A 26,586-nucleotide genomic window follows, 5' to 3' on the forward strand; every position below is an offset into this window, starting at 1 on the left:
AAACTTTCAGATTTACACAAACAACAAAAATCTCGTTGCCATGTACATGAATGTTTGAAAAATCTACAATTCGTATCTGTGTAACATAGTTACCACTTGTCAATATTCATTTCTTATCTTCGTTACGAATTATTTTTCAATCCTGCGGTCAACAATTAGTTAAAACGTTTTTTCCATATCATTTATTAATTACTCTGCCTATATATTATCAGATAAATATGTCCGATATCAACATTACATCCAAGAGTGAAATGATGCAGCTGATTTTCGCTGATTTACGAAAAAACATACCAAAACCTTTGGCTGAAAGCTGCAGGGATATGAAAAGTTTACGGGTGCATAAAAGATATGCATCTTTGCCTAACATGGCCGTAATGGGTAAAATTTCCTCAGCCAAATCGATAGAGATTGGGTGGCGATCAATGCCAAATCTTAAGTTTCGGCCGGTCACCAGCGATATGCAGAGACCGGAATCGTCGGGAAATCGTGATTCCAAGTGTTTTCTGGATGGCAGGCTATGTAAATCTATGACGAATATTCCCGTGCGTCCAAATTTAGCTGGTGATGCTCCAGAGTTTCAGATTTTGAATACAACGCAGTACGCGGATGGAGGGTCTGTAATCGTGGTCAAACACAGACGTTCGCGTCATTCGTTTTGGCGTTGGACGAAGAAATTCGTCAGGCGGTTGTTTTGCTGTTGTGGTTCTATTGACATGATAGACCAGTAAATGTATATTATAGAGTTCAAAAGGTTTTTAAATGCCCCCTCCCCTCCCACTGTTATCTCACTCCCGTGTTCGTTGGTACTATTATTGTGTCCAGCCAGGATTCTGAAACCGTTTATCGTGTCCTCCATTTTCGTTTGTACTGAGTTAGTGTAGGTTTTCCTCACGTATTTCATGCACTGTACGTATATACTACCGTCGGCTCTTTGCCACCTGTTATGTGCCGTTTCGCGGTCGTATGTCTTAGAGCATATAATATAGAGTATATACCTTCTAACTTTACTTTTGCGCTGAAATAATGTCATATTGTATATTTGTATTTGCATATTCTGTGGTAATAATTTAATAATGTAATAACGTAATAATGTATTAATGTAATAACAATGTAATAATATAATAAAAATGTATTAATGTAATACGCCGTTCGTATCGTAGATCCACATTCTGTAGATATACATTCGGTTTTTTTTTCAACCAGTGAAAAGATCTCACAAGGAACATTTGTATTGAATTCTCAAGTTTTTGACCAAAGAACAAAAATTGTTATCAACAGGGTACATAGAAAAAAACCAAAACCTCTGCGATATCATGCCAAGAGTTATGATAAAAAACATTTTAAGACCCCTTATAATAATATTATAATAGGGAATAATAATATGTATTATTAATAAAAATAAAATATTTAACGAGTATAGGCCAAAATATCTTATATTTTGAAAAGACAGTTATGTAGGGTTGCATGAACAATTTGTTAAATTTAATGGTTAGGGTTTTCAGTATAAATGGTTTGCTAGCTTTCCTTGGTTAGTGTATATTCCGATATACCTAGACAATGAAGCGTTTTGTATATTTTGTGTAGCATTTCAACAAATTATACTGGAATGAATACCTAACCAAACATTAATAAATATGAGCTACTTAATAACACCTGAAGAAAGAATTGATGTACTGCAAAAAAAAAGATGCTTAATTACCTTTTTTAAGCGAAACATCTTATGGCGCGGTACGGTAGTGAGACCGACTAATGGCGTGGCGACGCACCGCTCGTGGCTAGTCAATCCGCTCAATCCACCTCAGCTCAGCGATCTCCTCTTATCCACCCACTGCTTCACATGTGTCTATTTATATACAGTGTTGTTTTGAGCGAAGCGTTGACATTTTACATGTAAACTGCTAGTTTTTTTCTATTCTATTAAAATATGAGTGACAATTAGAACCCATATTGTTGGGCAAGGGCGGGAGCCGGGAAGTGAGCTATTTCGCGGGTGGCATGTGATCTTTTGTCACGCCTCTGTGTTCATCGATCACGGCAAAGGTAATCCAGGGATCTATGCAACAACCAGTGCCGCAACTAGGTATTGTAGGGCCCTGATGCCAAAAATGTTATGGGGCCCCTGTACCTGTACTAAACAGTATAATGAAATAAAGTTAGTGCCACAGATAACCTTTAGCAGACCCCTAATACAAAATAAAATGTATGGCCCCCAATTTTTAAAACTTTTCAAGCACTTTAAGAGTATAGTTATGTTGGTTATATTAAGTTCATCATATTTTTAAACACATCTCCAACAATACATCAGTTATCAGTAGTCAAATAGTCAAATTAATAAAAAGCAATTCATTTATTAAAATATTAAATAATATAATATTTAAATTTCAATAACAAAAAATAAACAATATTATAGGTATTATACAAATATTTTATTTTAAAAAGTTTTTTTTCCTTGCCTTCATGTTTGAAAAGTCATGTATTAGTTTTTCAATATCAAGTTCTTTTGTCCTTGATTTTTCTATGTTAAGTATACTTATGCCAGTTAATCTATCTTGCGAAATAGAATTCCGAAGATAGTTTTTGAGGAGTTTTAATTTGGAAAATGACCTTTCGGCCGTAGCTACGGTAACTGGGAGACTTAAATATATAATACAAGCAGTGATAATTTGACTGTAAAGAGATGAAAGATCATATTCAATTATAAAAGATGACAATTCTTGAATAGTTTGAATTTTTGTATTTTTAATAAATTCTTTTAATGAAATTAATTGTCTTATTAAATCTGATGTCACATCATTATTGTAAAATGATATGAAATCATAACAAGATTTAACAATTTCTGACTCTTTCATGGTAACTATATTTTGTGGAAGTAAAAATTCAAAATTTCTTGAAACGGAATGAAGTCCTTTAAATCGATCTCGTAACTGAAATAAAGCTGTATCAATGAGAGGATAAAAAATTGCTATACGAAATTTTTCTTCGGGCACATCTAAACATCTAATCGTCTATCTCCTTGAATTTCTCTACAGTATTGTTTTGAATATATTCTACGGGTTGCAGGTTTTGTGGTGGATATACCCCATTTATGGCATAATTCAGTTGCTGACCCAACGACTTCATCATAACCATCTCTCATTTTTTCAATTGATAAAATTGTTCCTTGCAATAAATCACATGCCTTGTGAAGATTGGTTTGTGGTGATTGTAATACCTTTGATACAATTGATAAAGGTTTTAAAATATTTTCCCAAATGGTCATCAACATAACAAATTCAAATGATTCCATTTTTTTTTTCAGTGATTTGGCTCTATTTTTTTCATCACTTTTGTCACTTGTTAATAATATATTGGTTAAAGATTTTAAAACATTTATAAAATTTAATTTTAGTGAATACACGGCGTTGTGTCTTGCTTCCCATCGAGTAGCACACACATTTTTTAATACTCCAATAATATATTATTATTTATTAGCGTATAAACCATATACCTACATATAGTACCAATATAAGGTCCGTATTTCCTAGTATTTTTTTCAGATATCAAAATAATATACATATTTTTGTGAAATTTTGAATCGAATGACGAATATAGAAATAACCAATGGGCAATAGTGTAGGTATTGTATGTTGGGCTGGGGCCCCCTTCGGTCCCGAGGCCCGTGGCGTTTGCCCACCTTGCCCACCCGGTATTTACGCCACTGGTGTGTACTATGTTGAGAGTTATAAATAAATCTATTTTTAATTTTCAAATGTGAATTACCATCGTAGATGTAAACAAAGATTATCAGTTATCAGTGGTCTCAATTTTATCGGATATTTATTCATCATTTGGCGTATGATTGTAATATCAATCTATTATAGAAATATGGAATGTACATTTTCTATTTTTTTTTTTTAATAATAAATTGCTTAATTTTTCCTTTTTGATGATGGGCCCCCCCCCCCCCCCCATAACATAAAACCTGGCCAGGGAATGCATTGCATACCCTGCTTCCCCTATTGTTGCGGCACTGGCAACAACCAGACTATTCTACGAAAACAATTTCATGAAAGAAACGATTTGGTTTTATGTATTTTAAGCGTCATGTATATAGAGGTTATAATATGAATATATATTAAATAAGATGTAACTAAAAGTTTATGTTTTGTAAAGACCGTGGTATGGATTTCAATATAAATAATAACTACTATATTAAAACAAGCATAAAAATATATAATCACTATAATCAGTATAGTGATTACTATTGGTCACGTCAAAGGTAATGCACTATCCAGGCGGGATCTATGCAACAACCAGATTATTCTACGAAAGAAAAATATTTATTGTTTACTCAAGGAGTTTATTATATGAATATAAGATGTAACCAAAAGGTTTTTGTAAGGACCGTGGTATAGATTTCAGTCTCTGGTTGTGTAGGGGTTACGCGTGATATGCGCGCCCAGCACTTTTGGGGATTTCCATTTTACCGCCCGGTATATATCTTTGTATATTTTTTTTTAAGTTGAATTTATGAGGAATCTTGTATTCAATTTTCAAATCTTGGATTTAAAAAGAAAAATTTTTATGAACTTCTATAACAAAATAACTTGCACATTTTTTTTGATTTTAACGTATTTTGTCAAAATTCGAACTTTAATGTTTGTAAAAAAAAATTATGGCAGTATTTTAAATATTTTTCATCTGTTATTGTAACAATATATCAGGAGCTTTGTAAAAATTTTCAAGCTTTTTAAAGAAAATTTTATTAACATTCATAGTAAAAAAAAACTAAAAAATTGGAAACTGAAAATGTCTATTAACAGTTCAAAACAAATCAAAATATTTTGAAAATTTTATCGTGTATACAAAATGCTAATATAAACAAACAGTGATAATTTCATTTTTCTACCGTCATTTGTTTTAAAATTACACTAAAAACCAAAATCGATTTTGTCGAAAACCGATTTGCGTGAAATTTTAAATTTTGAACTCTCGAATGCGCCAACTAGATTCACTTTCCCATCGAACAAGATACTGATATTGAAAATCGAAGCATTATTTCAACAACTTATAGTGTACACAAATAACAAAAATAAAACACACATAATTGTAAAATCAATACATTCATCGCTCCGCTTAGAATCTAAAAAAAATACAAAATATTAAATAAAAATTATTTTGTAAAAATATGTAAATTTAATACAAATATTACTAAAAATTCTGTTAGATAAAAATCAATAAAAAATCTTTTATTAAAATTTTTTATAAAAGATCAGTTTGATAAAAAAAACAATATTTTACATAAAAAAATCGATATATCGTAAAAAATATATTTAATAAAAAATATAATTTATAATCTAAATTTGTTAAAATAATCTATATTTGATAAAAAAAAATGCATGTATTATAAAATAATATAAATTATGTAATAAAAAGAATTGATAACAAATCTTCATTTTATATACAATCAATATTAAATAAAAAGATTCTAAATGGAATAAGAATCCATAATATTTAAAAAATCTATGTTTGATAAAAACTTTAATAAAACATGTTAGAGAAAAAATATTTTATAAAAAAATGTAAATTGAATAAAAATGTTACTAAAAACTCTGTTTGATCAAAGTGGTTGTTCTACGTGAAGTTTGCATATTATAGTTATATTTATGAGTCATATTTGTTCATAATGTTTTAATTAATTGATCTTAATTAAAATGTATCTAACATTTGTATTAATTGTTTTTATTATTTTTATTATTCGTATTTATTAAGCATTAATATGAATAATTTTTATAATGTACGTAATTTTTATTAATTTTTGTAAGAAAAAATATATTTATAATTTTTAAGAAAAATAACTCAAACTTAATTTATAATATTGATTAATTAATATTATATTATAATAAAAATGGTAACCAGAATGTTAATGTATTTTCTATTAATCAATATTATAAATTAGGTTTGAGTTATTTTTCTTAAAAATTATAAATAAATGATTTCTTACAAAAAATATTGAACATTTTTATAATTATGAGTTATGACTAATAAATATAAATTAAAAAAGTTATAAAAAAAATTAATTTGACTGGTCATCATTTTTATTAGTTGCATTCACTAATCATTAACAACTCAAAAATAATTTATAACATTAATGAATAAAAATAACTTTTAAAAAATGCCCGTGGTAATTGATGGTACTACCATCGGGAAATTGGATTCCGGAAAAATTGCCCACGGTAAAAATGTCCGAAATCGAAAAAAATAGAGTATCGAAGTAAAGAATAAAATAGGAACACACAGTAGGATTAGTCAAACACTATAAAACACTTCGTATATAATTGTCAACTACGAGTCTGTAACTTGTGAGTACCTGTACTCTGTATAGGTATACCTATATTTTATACCTAATTGGTAATTATTTTCCTCGTGTTAGGTTATAATAACAGTATAATATTATATAGGAAACAATATTATATGAATTGTTTATTTTGTAAATATAATCAATGTTGTATAACATATATTTATAGCTATATGTGTATGATAAATCATTTTTTTTTTCTTAATTGTATGTGATAAGATATTCCTGGCCTATGTAAGCTATATCTATATCTACAGGTATTTACAAGATAATTTTTGACAATTTTGACATGATAGTGATTAATATATAATAATAACAATATTGAATAGTGATTATACTTAAGGTTGGTTACTGGTTAGACATTATAATGTTTAGTATAAAGTGTAAAGATGAAGAATATATTATATAATTACACGTATAGTTTATAAAAATACTTTATAATAATTATCTAATAATATCGTGTGGGCGACCGCGTTTGAGACGTCTTTGAGGTGGTGGAGATATGTGTAAATTGAAGTGTAACGAGCCTGTTGATTTATGAAGTGAACTGCAGAAATTTGCTGCATGGACTCTTATATGGTTTTGAATTTTCATAATGCTGAGATGTTTGTGTAGGTTATCGTTTCGTTTGACCCGTGCGTTCGTTATAATTCATAGTAGATAGGTATTATATTTTGAAAAATTTTAATTTGTCTTATGTGTTAGCCCAGGGTAAATAATGATCCATCTATTTAATCTGTACATTTATCCAATTTTTAATTATAAACAACTTTGCCAAAAAGTTTGCCTTATTTTATTCCGGTAATATCTTACCTAGGGCATTTTTTTCCGGACATTCAACTCTGACATGTCTACCGAGATTTATAGCAGTGCCGTAACTACCCTCCGTGGATTTCCTGTGGGGATATAAATATAATATATGTAATTACAATACAATTAATAATATACAATATTGTTGTCATAAATATTAAAATTTTATTTTTCTTTAATTTATTTCTATTGCTACGAAAATCGTATTTATTTATTTTAGGTACTATCGCTGGAATTGCTCATTTAAAATTTCAAAATTTACACAAATACGCAATACCTACTATATTATTATATTGTATTCTGGTACCTATTCATGTGAAGGATAAAATTTAGAAATTTCATTAATTTGAGTATTATTATTAGTAGGTATAGTGACTCAGCATTCTGAATATTGTGCGACGACAATAAAATATAAATATATATATATAGTGTGTAGAACATACTCCGTGGCATGTAATTACCTACACTGCAGTTGCACTACGCCGGTACGATATTCCCGAGGGAAAAAAAAGTAGGTACCTGCCTATACTCGTCGAAATCCCGAGTTGGCGTAGGCGGAAACCATAATGGAAATAACGGTTACGATGGTTATTTGAACGGCGGCAGAGACGTGAAATGATGATGGACCAAAACAATCCAAATCAATCATGTACCTATAACTACTAACCAACTACCTATACCATAACCGTCTATGTGTACCTAGTACCTACATATAGGCTATACCATATAATATGTTGTTTACTATAGGTACTGCATCATTGTCGTGGTATGTACTATGTAGTATAGGTGTCTGTGCCTGCAGGTATACACGTAACTATATGAGACAACCTATATATTATTTTAGAATAGAAATACAATGATTTAACTACCGCAATCGTTAAATTGGTTATAATAAGTAATAACTCTTTATATAATATATAGTACAGTCGAATCGCGATAACTCGAAGAACTCGACAACTCGATTATTTTTTTATTCCCCTGGAAATTATAATAACACTCAATGTATTATAAGTCTTGTTAACTCGAATATAAAATTGTGATGAATAGCTTAGTCGAAGTATATTTTTATATCTGGATATTCCGGGTATTTCGTGATTATTGTGTTAATTATTATGTATTATGTTTTATCTACTTCAGTACTGTATAATAAAGATTAAATGAGTAGATAGAAACTGATTATTAGCGCACACACAATAATAATAAGTATGTATTAGTTAGTATGTGTCTACACTCTACCTGTCCTGTTTGTCGTGCGTATTTTTTAATGTTTTTAAACATGTCTCAAAAACGAAAATTAAACCATTTAACTATAGCTGACAAAGTTCATGTGATACAATGATGGAGAAAAGTAACCGGAAAAAACAAGACATCGCAAAAGAATTTAATATTCCTCCAAATACGCTGTCAACATTTTATAAAATAAGGCGGATATTTAAAAAAAAATTTAAAAACAATAAAGGTGACTGTAAAAGATCAAAACCAGCAGAATATCCAAGTGTAGAGGTATGTTTATTCAAATGGTTTACTCAATGTAGAGATAAATATATACCTACAAGTGGACCAATACTAAAAGAAAAAGCAGAATATTTCGCAACTCAATTCGGTTATTCTAATTTTAAAGCAAGTCAAGGCTGGTTAGGAAATTGGAAAAATCGTCATATGTATGATGGTGATGGTTTAGAAAACATTGACGATGATGATGGTGGATATGATTGGCAAATTTTAGCAGATAAACTTAATATCGATCAAGAGATTACATTTCAATCATATGCTACAATCGGTGATAATGTTGTAGTCAGTGGACTGTTAACTGATAACGAAATCATGGGTATAAATATTTCAAATAGTGATTCCGAAAATAATGAAAATGATGAGCCTGAAACTACTTTAAATATGATTACGGCGAACCAAGCAATGTCATCATTACAAACTGTTGGGCAATTTGTTGAATCTGTCGAAAGCGTGGATACTTCTATTTTCGAATTCATAGGCAAATTAGAAGATTTTGTCAATAAACAGCCAAAAAACCAAAAATTAATAACAAATTATTTTTCTACTGTCTCTCATAAATAATACATGTGTACATACTTATAATTGCATTGTATTTATTTTTTTAATTTAATTTATTTTTTGTATAGCATTTATGTATATACATAAATGTATTATATTTGTCATAACGTTTTCATCGTAAAATTTTAAAACTATTTTTCATTACATAGGTAACTCGAAGTTTTGATTTTATTTTGATAAATTCGAGTTAGGTATCTCGAATAATACATATCTTGATATGAATTTGTATCTCCCTTCAACTTCGAGTTATCGTGACTCGACTGTATATACATATATATATATATATATATATATATACACTATACAGTAAAACCTCGATAACTCGAATAAGTCGAGGACAAAACAAAAAAATATAGTTATAAGAAAATTTGTTATAGGTTAGGTTATATTATATATATTATTGAAATGCACTGGCCAAGACATTCATTCGAGTTATCGAAAAGTCTACTTATAAAAATAATTAGAGTTATTGAGGTTCTAAAATAATAATATGTAAAGTAAAAAAAATGTTATAATTCTATTATTTGGATAGGTACCGAAAACATTCTCAATATGTGGGTTTGTTTTAAGTATATAAATAATCTATTCTACAATGATCTATAGATCTTTGTCTTTTTAAAATATTTTTACTCCTATACAATAACAGCAAATGACAATAAGGGATCACTATAAACTTATTAATAAAAGTTTTTTACATAATAATATTATATTATATTACTATGAATATTCGCGTCATATACTTTGCCATGAACAAAGAACAACTACTGTTGTTTTTACTACCATCCTATATATTATTTATACCGTATATATATTATATATGTTAAGAAAATATGTTAAATATTATGTTATTGTATAATATGTGGGTACCTATAACGGATCGTCGTTTAAAAAAGTTTTTTTAAATAGATCATACCAACATCAAATAAAATGTAATTGGTTTCAATTTAAGAATTTTTACGTTAAGTTGATTACGTTAATTTTTTTTACTCGTAAATCGTTTAAATTACGGGAATTTGTTTTCGAGCAATTTACAAAGGCGTTATGTATAGCTACTGTGGCGTGTTAGATTCATTGGATATAATTACTAATTACCTATTACATTGATTGAGTCGCTTCAAAATAACTGGTTTCCTTGTTCCAATATTATATTCTTCATTTAGGAGGACCATTCCAGCTGACATCATGTTTCGACGTTGTGAGAAATTGAACAAAAACAAATATATAGTTACCTGTAATAAAAATTTATTTTTTCTTTCATCGCACCTACACGTCTGTAAAATCAAATCGAATCATTCATATAGTTTAACATAATATTATATTCAATTTAACAAAATAAATATTACAAGTAGGTACTTTTTTTGAAGAGGTGTTACCACTGGGTTTCTTCCTCAACACGATATTCATGTTATTTTATTCTGTTTTTTTTTTTTTATCTAATTTGCTTATTGTAATTTTTGTATACAGATTGTAAATTGTCTTAATAATAAAAAAAAAAGTAGGTACTTTTACTATGCAAGTGTGTATTTTAATAACAAATCGTATTACATATAATATAATATTTACTTTATAAGTAACTCTGCGACGACTAAGACAATGAGCACCAGAGTGGAAAATCTAATGGAGTGAGGAAATCCGCTCGTGCGCTTAACGCAGTTAAACGACTTGGTAACTGGAAACTTGAGAGTTCTTGTATGAACTGTATATATAATATATTGGGTATCTTTTATTCTTCTCCATATACTTAAATAACAAAATTCATGCAAATTTAAGGTTGAAGCAACAACTGTGCAGTGTTAAATATAACATACAGTATAGTTTTTTTCTCGCTATCAGAGACAATCTACAAATCCCAAATATTAATTTACTTATATATTTATTATTTTTCCTTTTGACTAAATATATTTGAATAATTTATATTGTTTTATAAATGTATATTTACGACAATTTTCAAGTGCATCATAAGTTATATTAAAATTAAATAATAAGCTTGTTTAATAAGTACGTTGTTTATTATAGTACAGTATATATTTGTATGTAACTATTAATAGGTGTATAACATTGTTTGTATAACTAAGAAAATCTAGCAGTTCGTTATTTAATTAAACTTAAATAGGTACGGTTCGGTTAAGATATTCAATATTCACAATCGACTTGAAAATTAAATTAAATGTAATTTTTAATATTATATAAGTCCATGTTTGGTATTTTATACAATATAATAGGGATAAAATATATACCTTATAATATATTGCGGGTATACTCGCAAAAATAAAACAGTAATTATTATACACTTGTGTGACTCGTCGTAAGTTGTAAACATAAAACATTTTTGAATTAACATCTAATGCGTAATATTTTGTATATATTTCCGATGATACCTACTAAATATCGAGTAGATATTAGTATTTTGAGTCTAGTCGAGCAATGAGCTATTATATTTTATAAGTTTATAATATATTATAGTATATACGCGTGGTATATGTTTTCACGCAACGGTTTCAACATTATTGTGCTCGATCGCATTTTATGGATAGTTGCGCGAAAAGATATAGGTAGGTATTTATAAGAGTCATGAAGAGACGTGAGTGCGATGGATAAAGAAGATAAAAAAACTAAAAAAAAAAACAAGTGCACGATAGGTGCTGTTTACCCGTGTCCGGTGTACACGACGTGGCAAAGAACACAAGGGAAAAAAGTTGAATAATATAAACGGTAAAAGAAAAAAAAGAAATAATAATAATGCAAAACTAAATAAATACGTTTACCATGTTGTGTATGTGTGTATGTGTGTGTGTGTGTGTGTGTGTGTGTGTGTGTGTGTGTGTAGAGTTGTTGACTCGTGTGGCTACTGAACTTGAATAGTGCACAGGCACACGAGCATTTCTCGCCTTACCACGCCAAGCCGGTGGGAAAACAATGACCCGAAGACTTCATCCTCTACATATACATAATACCACATGGTGTATTATATTATTATAATATTATGTATAGCAAACGGTAACGAGCCCACATTATGCTCGTCGGAAAGACTCAATTATGGTAAACGTCAACTGACACTGACGTTTCAATAAATACTTTTCGACTTGTGTTGATATAAACTATTCAACTGCAGACGGTTATATTAAACAAAATAATAATATGTAATATATTAAGTTAAATTATATTAAAATACACGCGTGTATAGACTATAAAGAATTATCGTAACAAAAATATTGAAATATTTATTTTTATTTATATACAGTATGGCTGCAGGAACTGTGCTGCATTCTCGACTTTAAAGTCTACTGCACTATATAATATACGTCCGCGTCGAGTATTATTCAATAAACTTTCTAGGAGCAGGGTACCACTAAAATATTTTTTCCGTAGGAGCAAATGTTTAAGAGGATATCAGCGCACTATTTGTTTTCTCTCTCTAGCCCACGCGCAACATAGACAAAACGCATTTACGCAGAATCATTTTTTCTGTTTGTAAGTAACCTTAGAGTAATATCACCCATCACAAAAAAGATTGAGAATAATATTTTTGAGGGAATGACATATCAATTTGTTTCAATATTGTCTTAAAACAATTTAAACATAATTTAAATTTACAAAATTTTTTTGTTTATTTTGAAAGTTGAATACAAAGTCAAATAACAATAAAATATAAAATCGATAAGTCATTCCCTCGAAAATATTATTCTCAATCTTTTTTGTAATGGGTAATTTTACTCTAAGATTACTTAAAAATATAGGAAAATTGATTCTGCGTTAATGCGTTCTGTCTATATTGCGCGTGGACCAGAGAGAGAAAACAAATAGTGCGCTGGCCGCTGACATCCTCTTAATGGCGATAAACAAGCAGACTTTGAGACAAATTTCCAACTGCCATACTGATATTGTAAGACCAAAGATCTGTTTGATAAAGACTTCAAATTTTTATCAGATGATAATATACCATATTATAGATATAATAAACCATTTTATCTGTAGGTATCTAATTTTGATTTTATAACTGCACATTTTTTTTAAGACTCTAATCACGTAAATTTCAATTAAATAAGTATTTTTTATAATTTATTCATATTTTTTTGTCATTACAGAAACGTATAATAAATGTGAACTTTATAGGTGCAGACTGCTGAAACAATAAATAAATAAATTTGTTGAAAAATTCAAAGACTCGTTATATACTTAAATTAGTTATGTTAAATATTTAATCGTTTAATGTTTATATTATATAGCTATTATATAGGTATATAACATATTATATAATACGTAAATACAAATAATATAGTATAATATAGTCAAATATAGTATACCTACAACTTTGAATAACGATTCGAGTATTTTTGTAAAATATAGAAAATAAGTATAGGTACCTACCTATATTATATTATAGTATTATACTCTATAAGACAATTCAACAACCGATAAGTCGTATTTATAACATAATAATATTATTTTAGAACATAATATTATGCATTGAGTAATATAGGACGACACCTTAAAATGGAATATAAATTATAATGATAAATTATATAGTCGCCGCTGCTATATATTCTACGCACTGATTTAATGCCTACTGACTTATGGGCAATAAATAATATCATCATATTTCAAAAAATTAAAAATAGAATTTATTTTGGGATAGTGGAAGCCGCACATATAAATTTTAGTTAAAACGTTTTTCATCATGTGAGTTTTCACGGGGCACCAATCATTGTTAGAACGGGTTTTCTCGTTACACTTAAAGTCACAACAAAATACAAATACAATACCCAGTCCTCAATAATAAAATATTCTTCGAGAATTGTTGTTGTACAATGACGAGTATTTCCCACGGTTTTCCTCAATAGATTTTTGTAGTCTTATAATATACTGACGTGATTATACTCATAGATGCCGTCGCCCGTCTGGTGATGACTTCTTTTGTGACTATCGTGTAGTCGGATCCACTTTCGGTTTGATATATGCGTGTTCGTTATATATATAACATTATACGTACCCAAAGGAATATTTTAATGTACCTATCTATGCTGCAGACGTGGTTCCTGAAACTGCTATCGACAAACGTTTTAGTGACGAATAATATATAAGTATAAGTTTACAAAGTGTATAAGTTTTATATGTTTTTTACACTGCGTGATCCATGGGTGTGCCACATATTATTACTCTATGGTGTGCCCAAAGAATTTGAATGTATACACTTAAATAGTTAAATGTATAATATCGTGTGGACAAATGAGAGTGTACCTATAACGGCTATAACGGGCGAAGATGTTCGGAGGCGTTGAATAATATATTTTTAAGTACCTACTCTGTTTCTGAGTGCGTGTGTTTGCATCGTGATAATAGTATAATCAATACGTATTGTTAACACTGCATAAACATGCCTATGGTTTCGGTAAAATCAAACTTTTATCCAATACCTGTAATACCTGCAATACATATTATCTTACATGAATAAACTATAAATAATATATCATATATGTTCGTGAAAAAGTGGATATAGGTATATACGGTGTATAATAATATGTACCTAACGTTTAAACCACGACCCATGATATTATACGTACCTATTTTTAATAATGTTTCTGTTTTATATAATATTATTATCATGACGCGTGACTGGGAAATAATAGAAACCGGCTTCCGGAAAATAAACTTTCGTCCCGGTCGTGCTAGAAAATCACGGTGCGCCGGAAACCAAAAATAATTTTTAAGTGACCCCTGTCAGCGCGTGTATAGTCCACAAGGTATATTATAATATTATAAACCTACGTGAGCAGTATGTACACACAGCGTTCTTGTGTGGTCCCCCCGTTGTAACGTCATTATTTTTCATGAAAAGATGGCCCGCCGATCTGCGTGCACATTATAATACACATTATATTATTATATCGTTGCACAGACCGTGCCGACACACAAGAGAAAAACGCCGAGCGGCGTGCGATGATGATAAAAACGAACAAAACATCGCGCCGGCATCACACTATCTCCACAAAATTATCTCGGCCAGCGGTGTAGTACGCGTACCTACCTATAATATCTCATTCACGCGAACACGTCGGTCTAGGCTATTATCATCGAGAGCTAATTCACGGCGGCGTGAGGCGAAACAAAAAAAAATTCACAACAATCGCATTATTATTGTGTAATAATAATAGTAACAATAACGGCGACAAAAAAATATATAAATTACGGGTGGGCCGAGTTTTTTCAGCTCGCGGTCGTCTTCCGAACACGCGCCCCGAAGAATGCTCGACGACGTGACGCCAACGGACGGATAACGCGTATTTAATTTTTTTTTTTTTAGAACTTTATTATTTTATATACATATGACATGACGTAACGTCCGTTTTATACAATAAAATAAAATAAATCTACTCCTTTATGTTATAATATAGCTATTGTGTTGGAGTAGGCGAGTTACCCTTCTGACGAAATTATGAATTTAATTATACAATGTATCTAATAACTAATCAGTAATTACAGTTTAAGCTTAGATGTTAAGAAAACGGACATAATATATAATATAGTATGGCAAATATAGAAAACGATACAATTTAACTAAATAATAAAAGATAAGATAAATAATAAAAAGGTGGATAAGTGGATGTCGCTCTGCTGCACAGTAGGTTACAAGTGGCTCACTGTAATGGATGATGTTAAATTTGAATTCAATGATATAATATCATTGTATAAGAAAAACGATTCTGAGCGAAAACGGTCAGTCACCCTATGATATTACCAAGTATATTTGATGATATTATTGTGAATAAAGTAATTTATGTATAACCTATTAACGTGGAGCCTTGTTTTAAATTTTCAATCCTTAGCCATAAAAGTTAAACATTTTATAAATTTTTAACCACAAAATAATTAATAAATTATAAATTTGATAAATGTTGTCAAAATTTGAACTTTAAATGCTTATAAAAAAAAATTGTGCATATGTATTTTTAATATTTTTCAACTGCTATTAAAACGATATATCAGGAGTCTAATATTAAATTTTCACGCTTTTTTACCCAACAAATAAAAATTTATTGATATTTATAGAAAAAAAAACTAAAAAAATTGAAAACTGACAATGTCCGTAAACAGCTCAAAAAGAGTCAAAATATTTTCAACATTTTATGGTGTATAGAAAATGCTAATATAAACATTCAGTGAAATTTTCAAGTATCTACAGTCATTCGTGTTTTAATTACAATAAAATAAGAAAATTGTTACATGAGAAATCGAATAAATATCAAATGTTGTAAAAATATAAATTTCAGACGCTCATAAAAATTTAATTTAAGTTTCTTCTAGACATTTTTTTTTTGATAAAGGTACACAAACTTATGAGTAATCTTATATTACATTTTCAAATCTTAGATTTAAAAAAAAAAATTTTTATGAATTCTCATCAAAATAATTTGCTATTTTTCGTGAATTTTCCGTATTTTGTCAAAATTTGAACTTTAAATGCTTATAATTAAAAACTGTGACTAAGGATTTTTAATTTTTTTCATCTGCCTTTGAAACAATAAACTAGGAGCCTTCTATTAAATTTTCAAGCTTTTTTACTCAACAGATAAAATTTTATTGATATTTATAGAAAAAAAAACTAAAGAAATTGAAAACTGACAATGGCCGTAAACAGCTCAAAAAGAGTCAAAATATTTTGTAAATTTTATGGTGTATAGAAAATGCTAATATAAACATTCAGTCAAAATTTCATGTCCCTACGGTCATTTGTTTTAGAGTTACACCAAAAACCAAAATCGATTTTCTCGAAAACAGATTTTGCGTAAAAATTCCCGTTTTTCCTTAATTTTTCTTTTGTTTTTCACGTCGCTTGTGAAAACTACTGGGAAATTTTTACTTTTGACCCCCCAAAGTACCAACTAGATTCACTTTCCTATCAGAAAAGTTACTATTGAAGAAAATCCAAGCACTTTTACTGTCCTAAAAGGTGATGACAGACACAAAAATAAAAAAAATTAAAAAAATTAAAAATTAAAAAAAAATAAAAAAAAATAAAAAAAAAAACACACATCATTGTAGAATCAATACATTCATCGCTTCGCTCAGAATCTAAAATTATATAAACTAATATACAGAATGCGAAATTGTGTTAATGTAAATTCAATATAAGTTTATACCATTATATAATATATAAAATTATCGTGTCACAGTGTTAGTGGTCCCACACCTCCGTACGGCTTGACCGATTCTTATGAAATTTTGTGTGTGTATTCAGTAGGTCTGAGAATATAGGTCGTAAAGTATTTTTACCCTCCTACCACCTATCCGGGGAAATGCTCAAACGGGAATTTTGAGAATTACGGTGTAAATTTTTGTTTATAAATGATTGTTATTGGTTATAGAATAAATAAATTAATATAGGTATTTTTTATTTGGTTGCCATTGCAGGTTAATAGGGCAGATCAGGTGCAAGTGTAATGCACCAAATCAATTTTTCGCACGTTGCCTATTTGAGTAGTCGGATTGCTTACCGGGGAGGCCAAGTTGCACCCAAAAGAAGTTGAACAATAGCAATTATTTTTACGGGCAACTAAGTGATCGGGATCAGCTAGTAATATTATATTATTATACATTTGAAAACAACCATTTTATAAACCATTTTTTTATCATTAACCAGAATGTATATTTTTTTGTACACAGAAGGTATTAATTGCTTAGAATAAGTTGGACCTAGATAATCAACAAATAATTTTCCAAAGGATATTTTTATAAATTTTACCGGTAAATCATAAGCTCTATGCGCTCGTTTATGAGTAGAAACTAATACCTATGTTGTTTGTAGATTTAGTATTTTTTTTTTATTACGAATGATATTGCATTTTTTTGTATTTAAAATGCTTACTGGTAGAGCATCCAGAAATTTGTAGTTTTGTTTTGTTGAACCCTCTAAGATTTTTTTATACACACCTATATAATATAAATAATATAATACAACAGCTTATACATTATATAGTACGACGTTTGTTTTTTATAACATAGTTAAGAACCACGCTGACAAATCGGGTATGTACACATATTATTGTTATTATTATAATATTATATGGACTCGCGTGACCTTTGCCGCCGCGGACATGTCACGCGAGATGTACCTATATATAAAGGTAATCTGAAACCAGCAGAGACACGACGATTTATACAAGTTCGTTATCCGGTTCTCGTCTGTGAGACGCGTGTTTATTGTGCGAGCATAATATTATTTTGGTGCACTTCAGTATTTGGGTGCCGCGGGAGAGAAGGATAATACATAGGTGATAGTATCATATTATTGTTTTATATTTTCGTGAATTATGAAAATATCCCGAAAAAAAATTTAGGCACCTATTATACAATATAGGTGGGTAACATAATATAACGTTCAGTGGTACAAACCGGACGACGTGAAAAAACTCGAGAGGAATCAATAAATACGTATACGTATATATGCATAATATTATTATATCGATTTGGAACTCTTTTCAGATTGTAGATAAATACGTTTTTTATTTAACGTTGAACCGCGCTGCAAAATGTATGTCAGGTATGTGTGAATTGGGTATTGAATGTCAAATCTGATTAAATATATTTTATACAAAATTTATTATAATATATAGGTATATACCCATCTAGACACTGTAGTTTAATACCCGAGTCGAATTATTGTGCCGAAAAATCACAAACGAGATACAAAATGTATTAAATTTCCAAAATAATGTGTGTGCTATTTAGATCTGATTTCATTCCAATGTTTACCAAATCGTTTAAAAAGTGTTGCGGCAGTCTTATCGCGGTGTTGATCAATAGAATGTAACCCTGCACTCGAATAAGACTCATAGTTTTTTTTTAATGTTTTAACGGTCAAATTGTAGGTATAAATTTCATTAAAATCTTTTTTAAAATGTATATTCGACTTAAATTAATTATAGTAGTTTGATTTATGCACCAGTCCACGTGCATACATAATATAATAATATAACGAATTGATGAGTTACGGGTGCTCTACAAATTTGGCTCACCATCTGGAAATTTAAACATGGGTTCAGGTATCAGTTGTCAGTTTAAAATAAATGCAGGATAAACCATGTACACAATATTATATACTAAGTATACTACAGTAAGATAAATCTAATTATACCCACAATTTATTATGGGGTGTAGTGAACTTCACCATTTTTCTCATCCATTATATCCACTATTCGCCATTATAATATAGTCAATATCAAAATGTTGTAGGTACCTATACTATTAGTACCTAACTAACTGCGGTGAATACCGTTTAATCAACACTTCAAAAATAAAAAATACAATTTAAAAGTATGAAAATCGATTTAATGTGCGAGTTTACACTGAAATATTTTAGCTGTTTGGTATTTTTTTCGTTTCTCTGAAAATCTATAAAAGACAATTTAAACATTATGTTTTTATTATACCTCACATCTGCACTATCAATACTGCAATTTGTAGCTGTATATATATATTTATATATATTATATTAATATATTTATTGGCATTATAATAGGTATCCGGTTTAATAATAATTATTCGAGCGTAGAATATTATGTGTTAAAAAAGTCACTTAATTGTATATTATAAATTACAAATAATTTATTATGTTTACGTTTATTCATCGTGATATTATGTTGCTGTCTATAATAGTCATGTATTAAAAAAAGTCACTAAATTGTATTTATTTTTACTTTTATTTTTTATTTTTAAAGTTTTCCTAACATTTATCATCTAAACTTAGGTAGGTATATAGAATTACAATTTTTGACATTTTTGTATATAAGATAACGATATGGTAATTAAATAAGAACTATAGATTTTAAATGTAAGTACAATAGGATAATAATTTTTACATTACAAAATTGTATATTATAGTTTTAAATAATTTATTAAGTATTATAGCTATAGTGTTTATACAGTATCAAGAAAAATCCAAAGATTTGTTGGCAAACACGATCCGAGGCTAGAATTCCAGATCACCATGTCAATGACACCAGATTTTTAAACTTAGTTTAAGAATTTATGGATAAAGGGCAGGAGTCACTTCCCAGACAACATTTTGTAATGATAATATTATAATAGTATTATAATAACATTATACTAATATTATTCGTTACTATAATGTTATAATAATATTATTAAACAAAAAATTGCTGCCTGGGTTCATTGGAAGTGCTTTATCAACGCGTAAAGTATGTATTATTAATATTTAGTATATGCATAAATCCCTAGGGTTTAAAAAAAAATTTTTACATAATATAGGTATAATAATATATAGCTGACTGCGTATATCAGGATTCAGGGATCGGAAAGTTGTGCGCTAAAAAGTAAATACAAGAAATATGAAGTGCATATATAAATTATAATAGCCTACCTTTAGACATTTGTGGTTTTCGTCTTAGAAGCGCGAAGCATAGAAAATGTAAGCTGTGCAGATCACGTTTAGATTCGAATTAGTTTAAAAATTATAGTGAAACGACCAATTAGGTATATTAAATTTGATGGGAGGATATTATAATATGTGTTTGAATGCGGGGTTTTAAGATAATTCAGTTTTTAAGTGAGTTATGGGCATTTTTAATTTGCACAATTACACCCAATACTTGCTAAAAAATTGAACCACCGTAAAAAACTCAGATACAAACACAGATAATGCTCTATTACCATCAAGCTTCATAATAGATCAATTCACTGTTTTTAAATTTTAACGAAGCTAAACGTGATAATATGCTGAGCGTAAATTTGCCATTATGTAACGCACGTCTTGTAAGGCGGAGACAACAAACGCCCGTGTAGCGTCCTCTTAAATATGCAACTATATTATTTTTACACGAAACTATAGGGGACTCGAAGTTCTAAGCCTTGCAGGTTATATTGCATGGTGAAACATCGGCCTGCAGCGCACAAGAAAGTCGTTCAGTATAATTATACCCACGAATGACCTTTCGTACTCTACTGCTGCAGTACCTATGATTGTATGGCGCATCCCCCACCAAAGTAACGTGACTTTGATATTTTCGTACCAAAGGCCATATTTAAGGGGGGCAACGGGGACATTTACCCGGGCGGCCAATTTTTAATATATTTTAAGGGGTGGCCTGCAGGCACCGGTGTATATTTTATAAATAATTTTTTCAGTAAGAATTTGTTTGATTACCTACTCGAACTTTTTGCATTGCATGACTATGATACAGCCATATGGCGTCATTTGCTCATTTTTTCAATCAACTGTTCATTTTTGTAATTTTTTTTATAGTTTTCAATTGTCTGTTGTTATACATTTTGACAATAATTAAAATAATGTGTCATCATTATCTGTGTTAAATGTTCATAAATAAAGAATTATAACTAAACAATTAAACAATTCATTTTTTTTTTTTTAGTGAGATGGAGGCTTACAAACATTGTTAACTCAGGGCGCAAAAAGTGCAAAAAATACGGCCCTGGTCACACGTGAGTGTTATATATTATACACTTTTTGTTTTGCTCGAGTTCTATCTGCATTCTATTGCGGTGTAGTACAAACGATATTTTTTTTAGTACATTATAATATAATATAAGTATGTTATATTTGATACCTATATTATATTATAATATGGGAGTGACCTGGTCGGCCCGCATCATCGTGGAATTCAAAATTTCGGTCGTGGCTGCTCCGTCGTCTTCCGTGGAGGAAGGTCGTGTATAAATACCATAATATATATATATATATATAACACGACGTAGGTATAATAACATTCGAAACGCGAGAACACGATAGGTGTATTTTTCTGTTTTATCTGCAACTGCTGCGGATACGCTATCTATCATCGCCGCCGCTGATTTATAACGTTTCGCAGAGAGTCAAACAAAAAAAAAAAACCACAAAAAAAAACACCAATCGCAACGACTATTTGAGTAGAATAATTTATCGGCCTGCACACACACTCAACAATAATAATAATAAATAATAGTATGTATTTTGTGTTACATATTATAATATATTATACACCATATATATTATATATGTCTATACGATAATAATAACACGATGGTATCGTGTACACGGCGATAGCTATATTATAATAATAATATACGTTAAACACGCGCGCATCGTATAATATTGTATATTATTATTATTTATACAAACGGCGACGACGGTCGAATATATGGGTTGTACCTGCGTCCTGCACTATTATTTCACAATATGCACAGCTTATAATATTATTACATACCTATATAGGCGTAATACGTCATTGTAAAACCAACGTGTTACCGGAGTGGTAAGGTGTGAACAAAAAATTAGTGACATCCCAACAAAAACACTCCGCCAAACTCCGTGCATGAAAAACGCCATGTATAAACAAATAACAGCTCTCAAAGTTTTGATATCATTAATTTATAGCCAAGTCTTTGAACTGTAGATAATAATATATCGTTTATGTTAAAATAGTTTGCTAAATGATTGAATAACTTAGCTTGGCGACTTGAGTTAAAAATTTAAAAATACTATAGAATAATGAGTACATAATAATTATTGTAGTCTACTATCATTTAAATAGGTACCTACCTACCAAAGTACCTAAAACAGCATTTTTGTTTTAAATTGTTTTTTTCTGTTTAAAACGTAAATTATTAACGTCAACATATAAATTGTTAGAGTTTTAAACAGTTTAAAACAGTATATTTTAAATAACTTAATTTTAATTTAATATGTAATTTACTTATACGGCAATAAGCCGTGTACTAGTATAATATGTTTCACTGTTTATTTATTAGGTACTTATTTTAAATCTTAAAAGTATTTGAAATATATTTTTTATATTTTCTGAATGAATGTTTTAAGTGGACATTATATTATGTATATATTAACTATTAAGTTTTGGTAAAAGATATAGGTAATTAATTAATAACATTTTTTCTGAAGGATATCTATTATTATTTATTATTAATAATAAATCAAAAAAAAAACACAATATTCACTTGGACTTTACATTGTTTTAAACATATGTTTTATTCGTTTTATACAATGAACAAAAGTTTAAAACAAATATTTTAAATTCATGTTTTAAACATGTTTAAACAAGTTGTTTATAACATAACAACCCTGGTACCTACCTAGTGTATTATTTATAAAGTGTTTCAAAATCGCCAAGCTAAGTTCAATTGTTTAGCGGACTATTTTAACATAAATGTTATCAGCTATAGTTAGATTAGAGACTGAGTTGCAAAATGATATCACAACTTTTAGAGCCGTTATTTTTTTTCACGTTTTGGCGGAGTGTTTTTGTTGTGTAATACTATTCACGCTCACATCGTATAATAGTATATATTATAATATCGCTTACAAACGGCGACAGTCGAATAATATAACGTTTTTATAAATAAAAATATGCACAATTGCACAGCGCCACAGCTTATGATATTAATACGTACCTATACTTAGGTGTGCCTATATGTGTGTCACCATCATCATTTATCGTATATGATGCATTATCATTGTTATTATTTATTGCCCGCCCGTCGCCGGCGCCGTCGTCCGTCTATATATAATAATATCATACAATGTATTTCGCACGCGGGGCTGGCGACGGGAATGACCATATAATATTTTACGGTGTCGTCGTTCGTCGCAAATATTATACATAAGCGTTCATTTGCGACAGCCCCCGCGGGGCTCAGAAATGAAAAATGAGCACATTTCTCTCGTTGTCCTAATCGAACCCCGCGAGTAGCTATATGTTATAACACACAACTTATACCTATAATAATATAATATATTATTATATTTATTATTATTTGTAACGCACGTATACCTATATAATATTATATATTATAATTGGTACCTATACGAAAAATGACACGCAGAAAAGGCCATCGTGTATAGCAATCGGTCTTGTTGAGGTTTGCAAAACAATATTATATACAAGGTATTTTTTTAAGCACACTCACCCCCATTTTGCTCTTTAATAGTACCCTTATTTATTCAAATTTTATATTTTTAAGTATGCCTAAGTACATATTTTCAAATTCCTAATATTTTTGTACTACTTAAGAAGTGTTCTGTGGCGATACAAACTTCTGTTTTTAAATAAAACGCCCCCTCCCCTTTTTAGTGTAAATTATTTATGATTTATTTGTTGATGTACCTGTAAATTCAAAATACGAATTATTAAGAGTCGGGCCTAAGTAGTTTCTTAGTTGTTAAAATATTTGTTTACTAAAGATAATAATAGTCCTTAAAAATGGTTTTACAAAAATATAAAATAGACGTATTATTGGATACTTGGGCCATTTTCACAAATTATTAATGTAGATGTCGATTTACTCATCAATAGTATAATAAATTACTAACATTTTTCAAATCACCAATATAGCTACTTAACCCATTAACGCATAAACATATTATCCTTAGACATTAGTACACAAAGTAAATTAACTAAAAACTGCTCGTTCGAATATATTTAGATATATAGATACATCAAAATTCTCAACAAAAAATGTCTGCTGAATAATTAAAAATGAAAAGGGGGATTCCTATTGGAAAAATAAAAGTTTTTTATTCTCAAAGCCTAAAGGATTATTCTTAAGTGACACTAACAATCAAAATTTAAATGTAGGCATCATTTAAACATAGGTACAAATAGAGTGAGCGCATGCTTAGAAAATCCCAATTTATACCGTGTTAAAACTGGGAACACTATATAATATGTATAAATCAGTTACCTACATTAATTATTACCCAATACATATTTTAGAATTCTGTCCGCGGAAGATTGATGATCTAAGTCTAGTCTAGATTTATGTCTCGAAAACAGAATTCAAAAATATGTACAGAGTACCGAGTAATATGGGTAATTTAATTATACTGTGTACACTGTTTTCGAGGACATACGATATAATATATAGGTAGGTCCTCGTTTCTGCACACGTTCCAACACTGTTGAGACGTCGTCGTCCACAAAAGACGATGACTATCAGGCCATCGATAGATAGAGATACGTTTATTTTTTAATAAATAATAATAGATGGTATAACAACTGCGTCGTGTTTTAAATAATCGTATAAAAAAATAATAACGAACACGGCGGCGAGCCGAGAAAACTGCGATTGCAGTGTTCGTTCGACACGAGTCAATATTATGTGTATAGAATGGTTTATGTTATATATATATTTATATATATACACTTACGTTTATAGTACCCACCTAACCTACTCATCTGCCCAAACGGGATTCAGAACGAACGCGAAAGAAAAGTATCACGTCGATCGCGACCGAATGGACATTAAGTACATTTTTGCCGGGTGATAATAACATTAAATCACGTTATACGCGCGCGCCATCAAACCAACTGTTACTTTCGAGATTTTTGTTTTCCGATACACCATGATACGTGTGTAATACTATTAATGTATTGTGTATATTATTACTATAATATAGGTACGCCTTTGTGTTATATATCGTTTAACAGCTATCAAATGTAACGCGGATAATATAAATTATTATTTCCACAACCCGCGGCGCATAATAATATATTTTATGATCATTTAAGTTTATCGATGTTCAAAATGTACTATATATTTTAACATATTTAACACCGTGTAATCTACATGTCAGTGTCGTTATAATATTTGTCAATACCTACATGATTTCTTGTCGCAATAAAAAAATATCTGTACTTGTTTTATGTTATACTAATCCCTATATTTAGGTAACTAGGTACAATTTTCAATACGTTTTAATTTGTATATGCTATATAGTACAACATCAATTATTACCTATTTTATAACTATAAAAAGTAACAACAAATTGTTAGGAAATTTAACAGTTTTGCAATATTTACACGTTCTTTTTGTAATCTTATTAAGTTTTTCGTTGACACTTATAATAGCTAAATAAATTATTTTAAATAAAAGTGTCATGATTTCTTTTAATAAAAATATTAAATTGTTCACCAATATTTTTAAAAACTTTTTGGGGAAAGATTAATTTATAAATATAATTTATTACAAATAAATGGTTTACTTATGGTGAGAAGTGTCTAAATTAATAAAGATTATGCTTTATATATTAATTAATTTAAAAAATCACAAACCGCTTTTTTGCACTCTAAAAATATAATTATTGATTGAACCTGAATCCAGTAAATTAAATAAAGACATTTTAATAACCCAATCTATAGTCATCGAATGAGATAATTAGGTACCTATGTGGTATCTGATAATGTCGTATTATGGCCATTCCATAAAAATAAGAAAAACCAGTTTTTTAACTTTTGTCAGATTTTCTCATGTGTAATTAATTTTTACATGGAGATTGATTATTTGAAATTCCCTTATATATAACAGTAATTTGCATTATTTTTTTTTACAAATTTAGTTTAAAT

The 26,586-nt window shown here is 29.3% G+C and overlaps 1 protein-coding gene and 1 pseudogene across 1 annotated transcript; both read right to left on the reverse strand.

Moving 5' to 3' along the window:
- Positions 1–2,187: 2,187 nt before the first annotated feature.
- Positions 2,188–3,919, reverse strand: LOC132939701 (zinc finger MYM-type protein 1-like; annotated as a pseudogene).
- Positions 3,920–6,560: 2,641 nt separating this feature from the next.
- LOC132939846 (uncharacterized) lies at positions 6,561–14,083 on the reverse strand. Its single transcript, XM_061007245.1, has 6 exons — positions 13,981–14,083; positions 10,781–10,957; positions 10,571–10,693; positions 10,310–10,488; positions 7,151–7,233; positions 6,561–7,073 (listed from the first exon to the last, which is right to left on the reverse strand). Exons 3-6 carry the CDS (start codon positions 10,619–10,621, stop codon positions 7,069–7,071), a joined length of 318 nt encoding a protein of 105 aa, XP_060863228.1. The 5' UTR covers positions 10,622–10,693; positions 10,781–10,957; positions 13,981–14,083; the 3' UTR covers positions 6,561–7,068.
- Positions 14,084–26,586: the final 12,503 nt, after the last annotated feature.

This window comes from Metopolophium dirhodum, chromosome 2 (genome assembly GCF_019925205.1).
Source record: "Metopolophium dirhodum isolate CAU chromosome 2, ASM1992520v1, whole genome shotgun sequence".
NCBI classification, from domain to species: Eukaryota; Metazoa; Arthropoda; class Insecta; order Hemiptera; family Aphididae; genus Metopolophium; species Metopolophium dirhodum.

Bases quoted from the DNA above. Each gene is read 5' to 3' on its own strand.
- LOC132939846 (XM_061007245.1), bottom strand. From the start codon at position 10,621: ATGAATATCGTGTTGAGGAAGAAACCCAGTGGTAACACCTCTTCAAAA. The intron at 10,489-10,570 runs GTACCTACTTGT...TTGATTTTACAG, and splicing joins GTAACACCTCTTCAAAAAAA to ACGTGTAGGTGCGATGAAAG. The intron at 7,234-10,309 runs GTAATTAGTAAT...ATATCCCCACAG, and splicing joins CGACTCAATCAATGTAATAG to GAAATCCACGGAGGGTAGTT.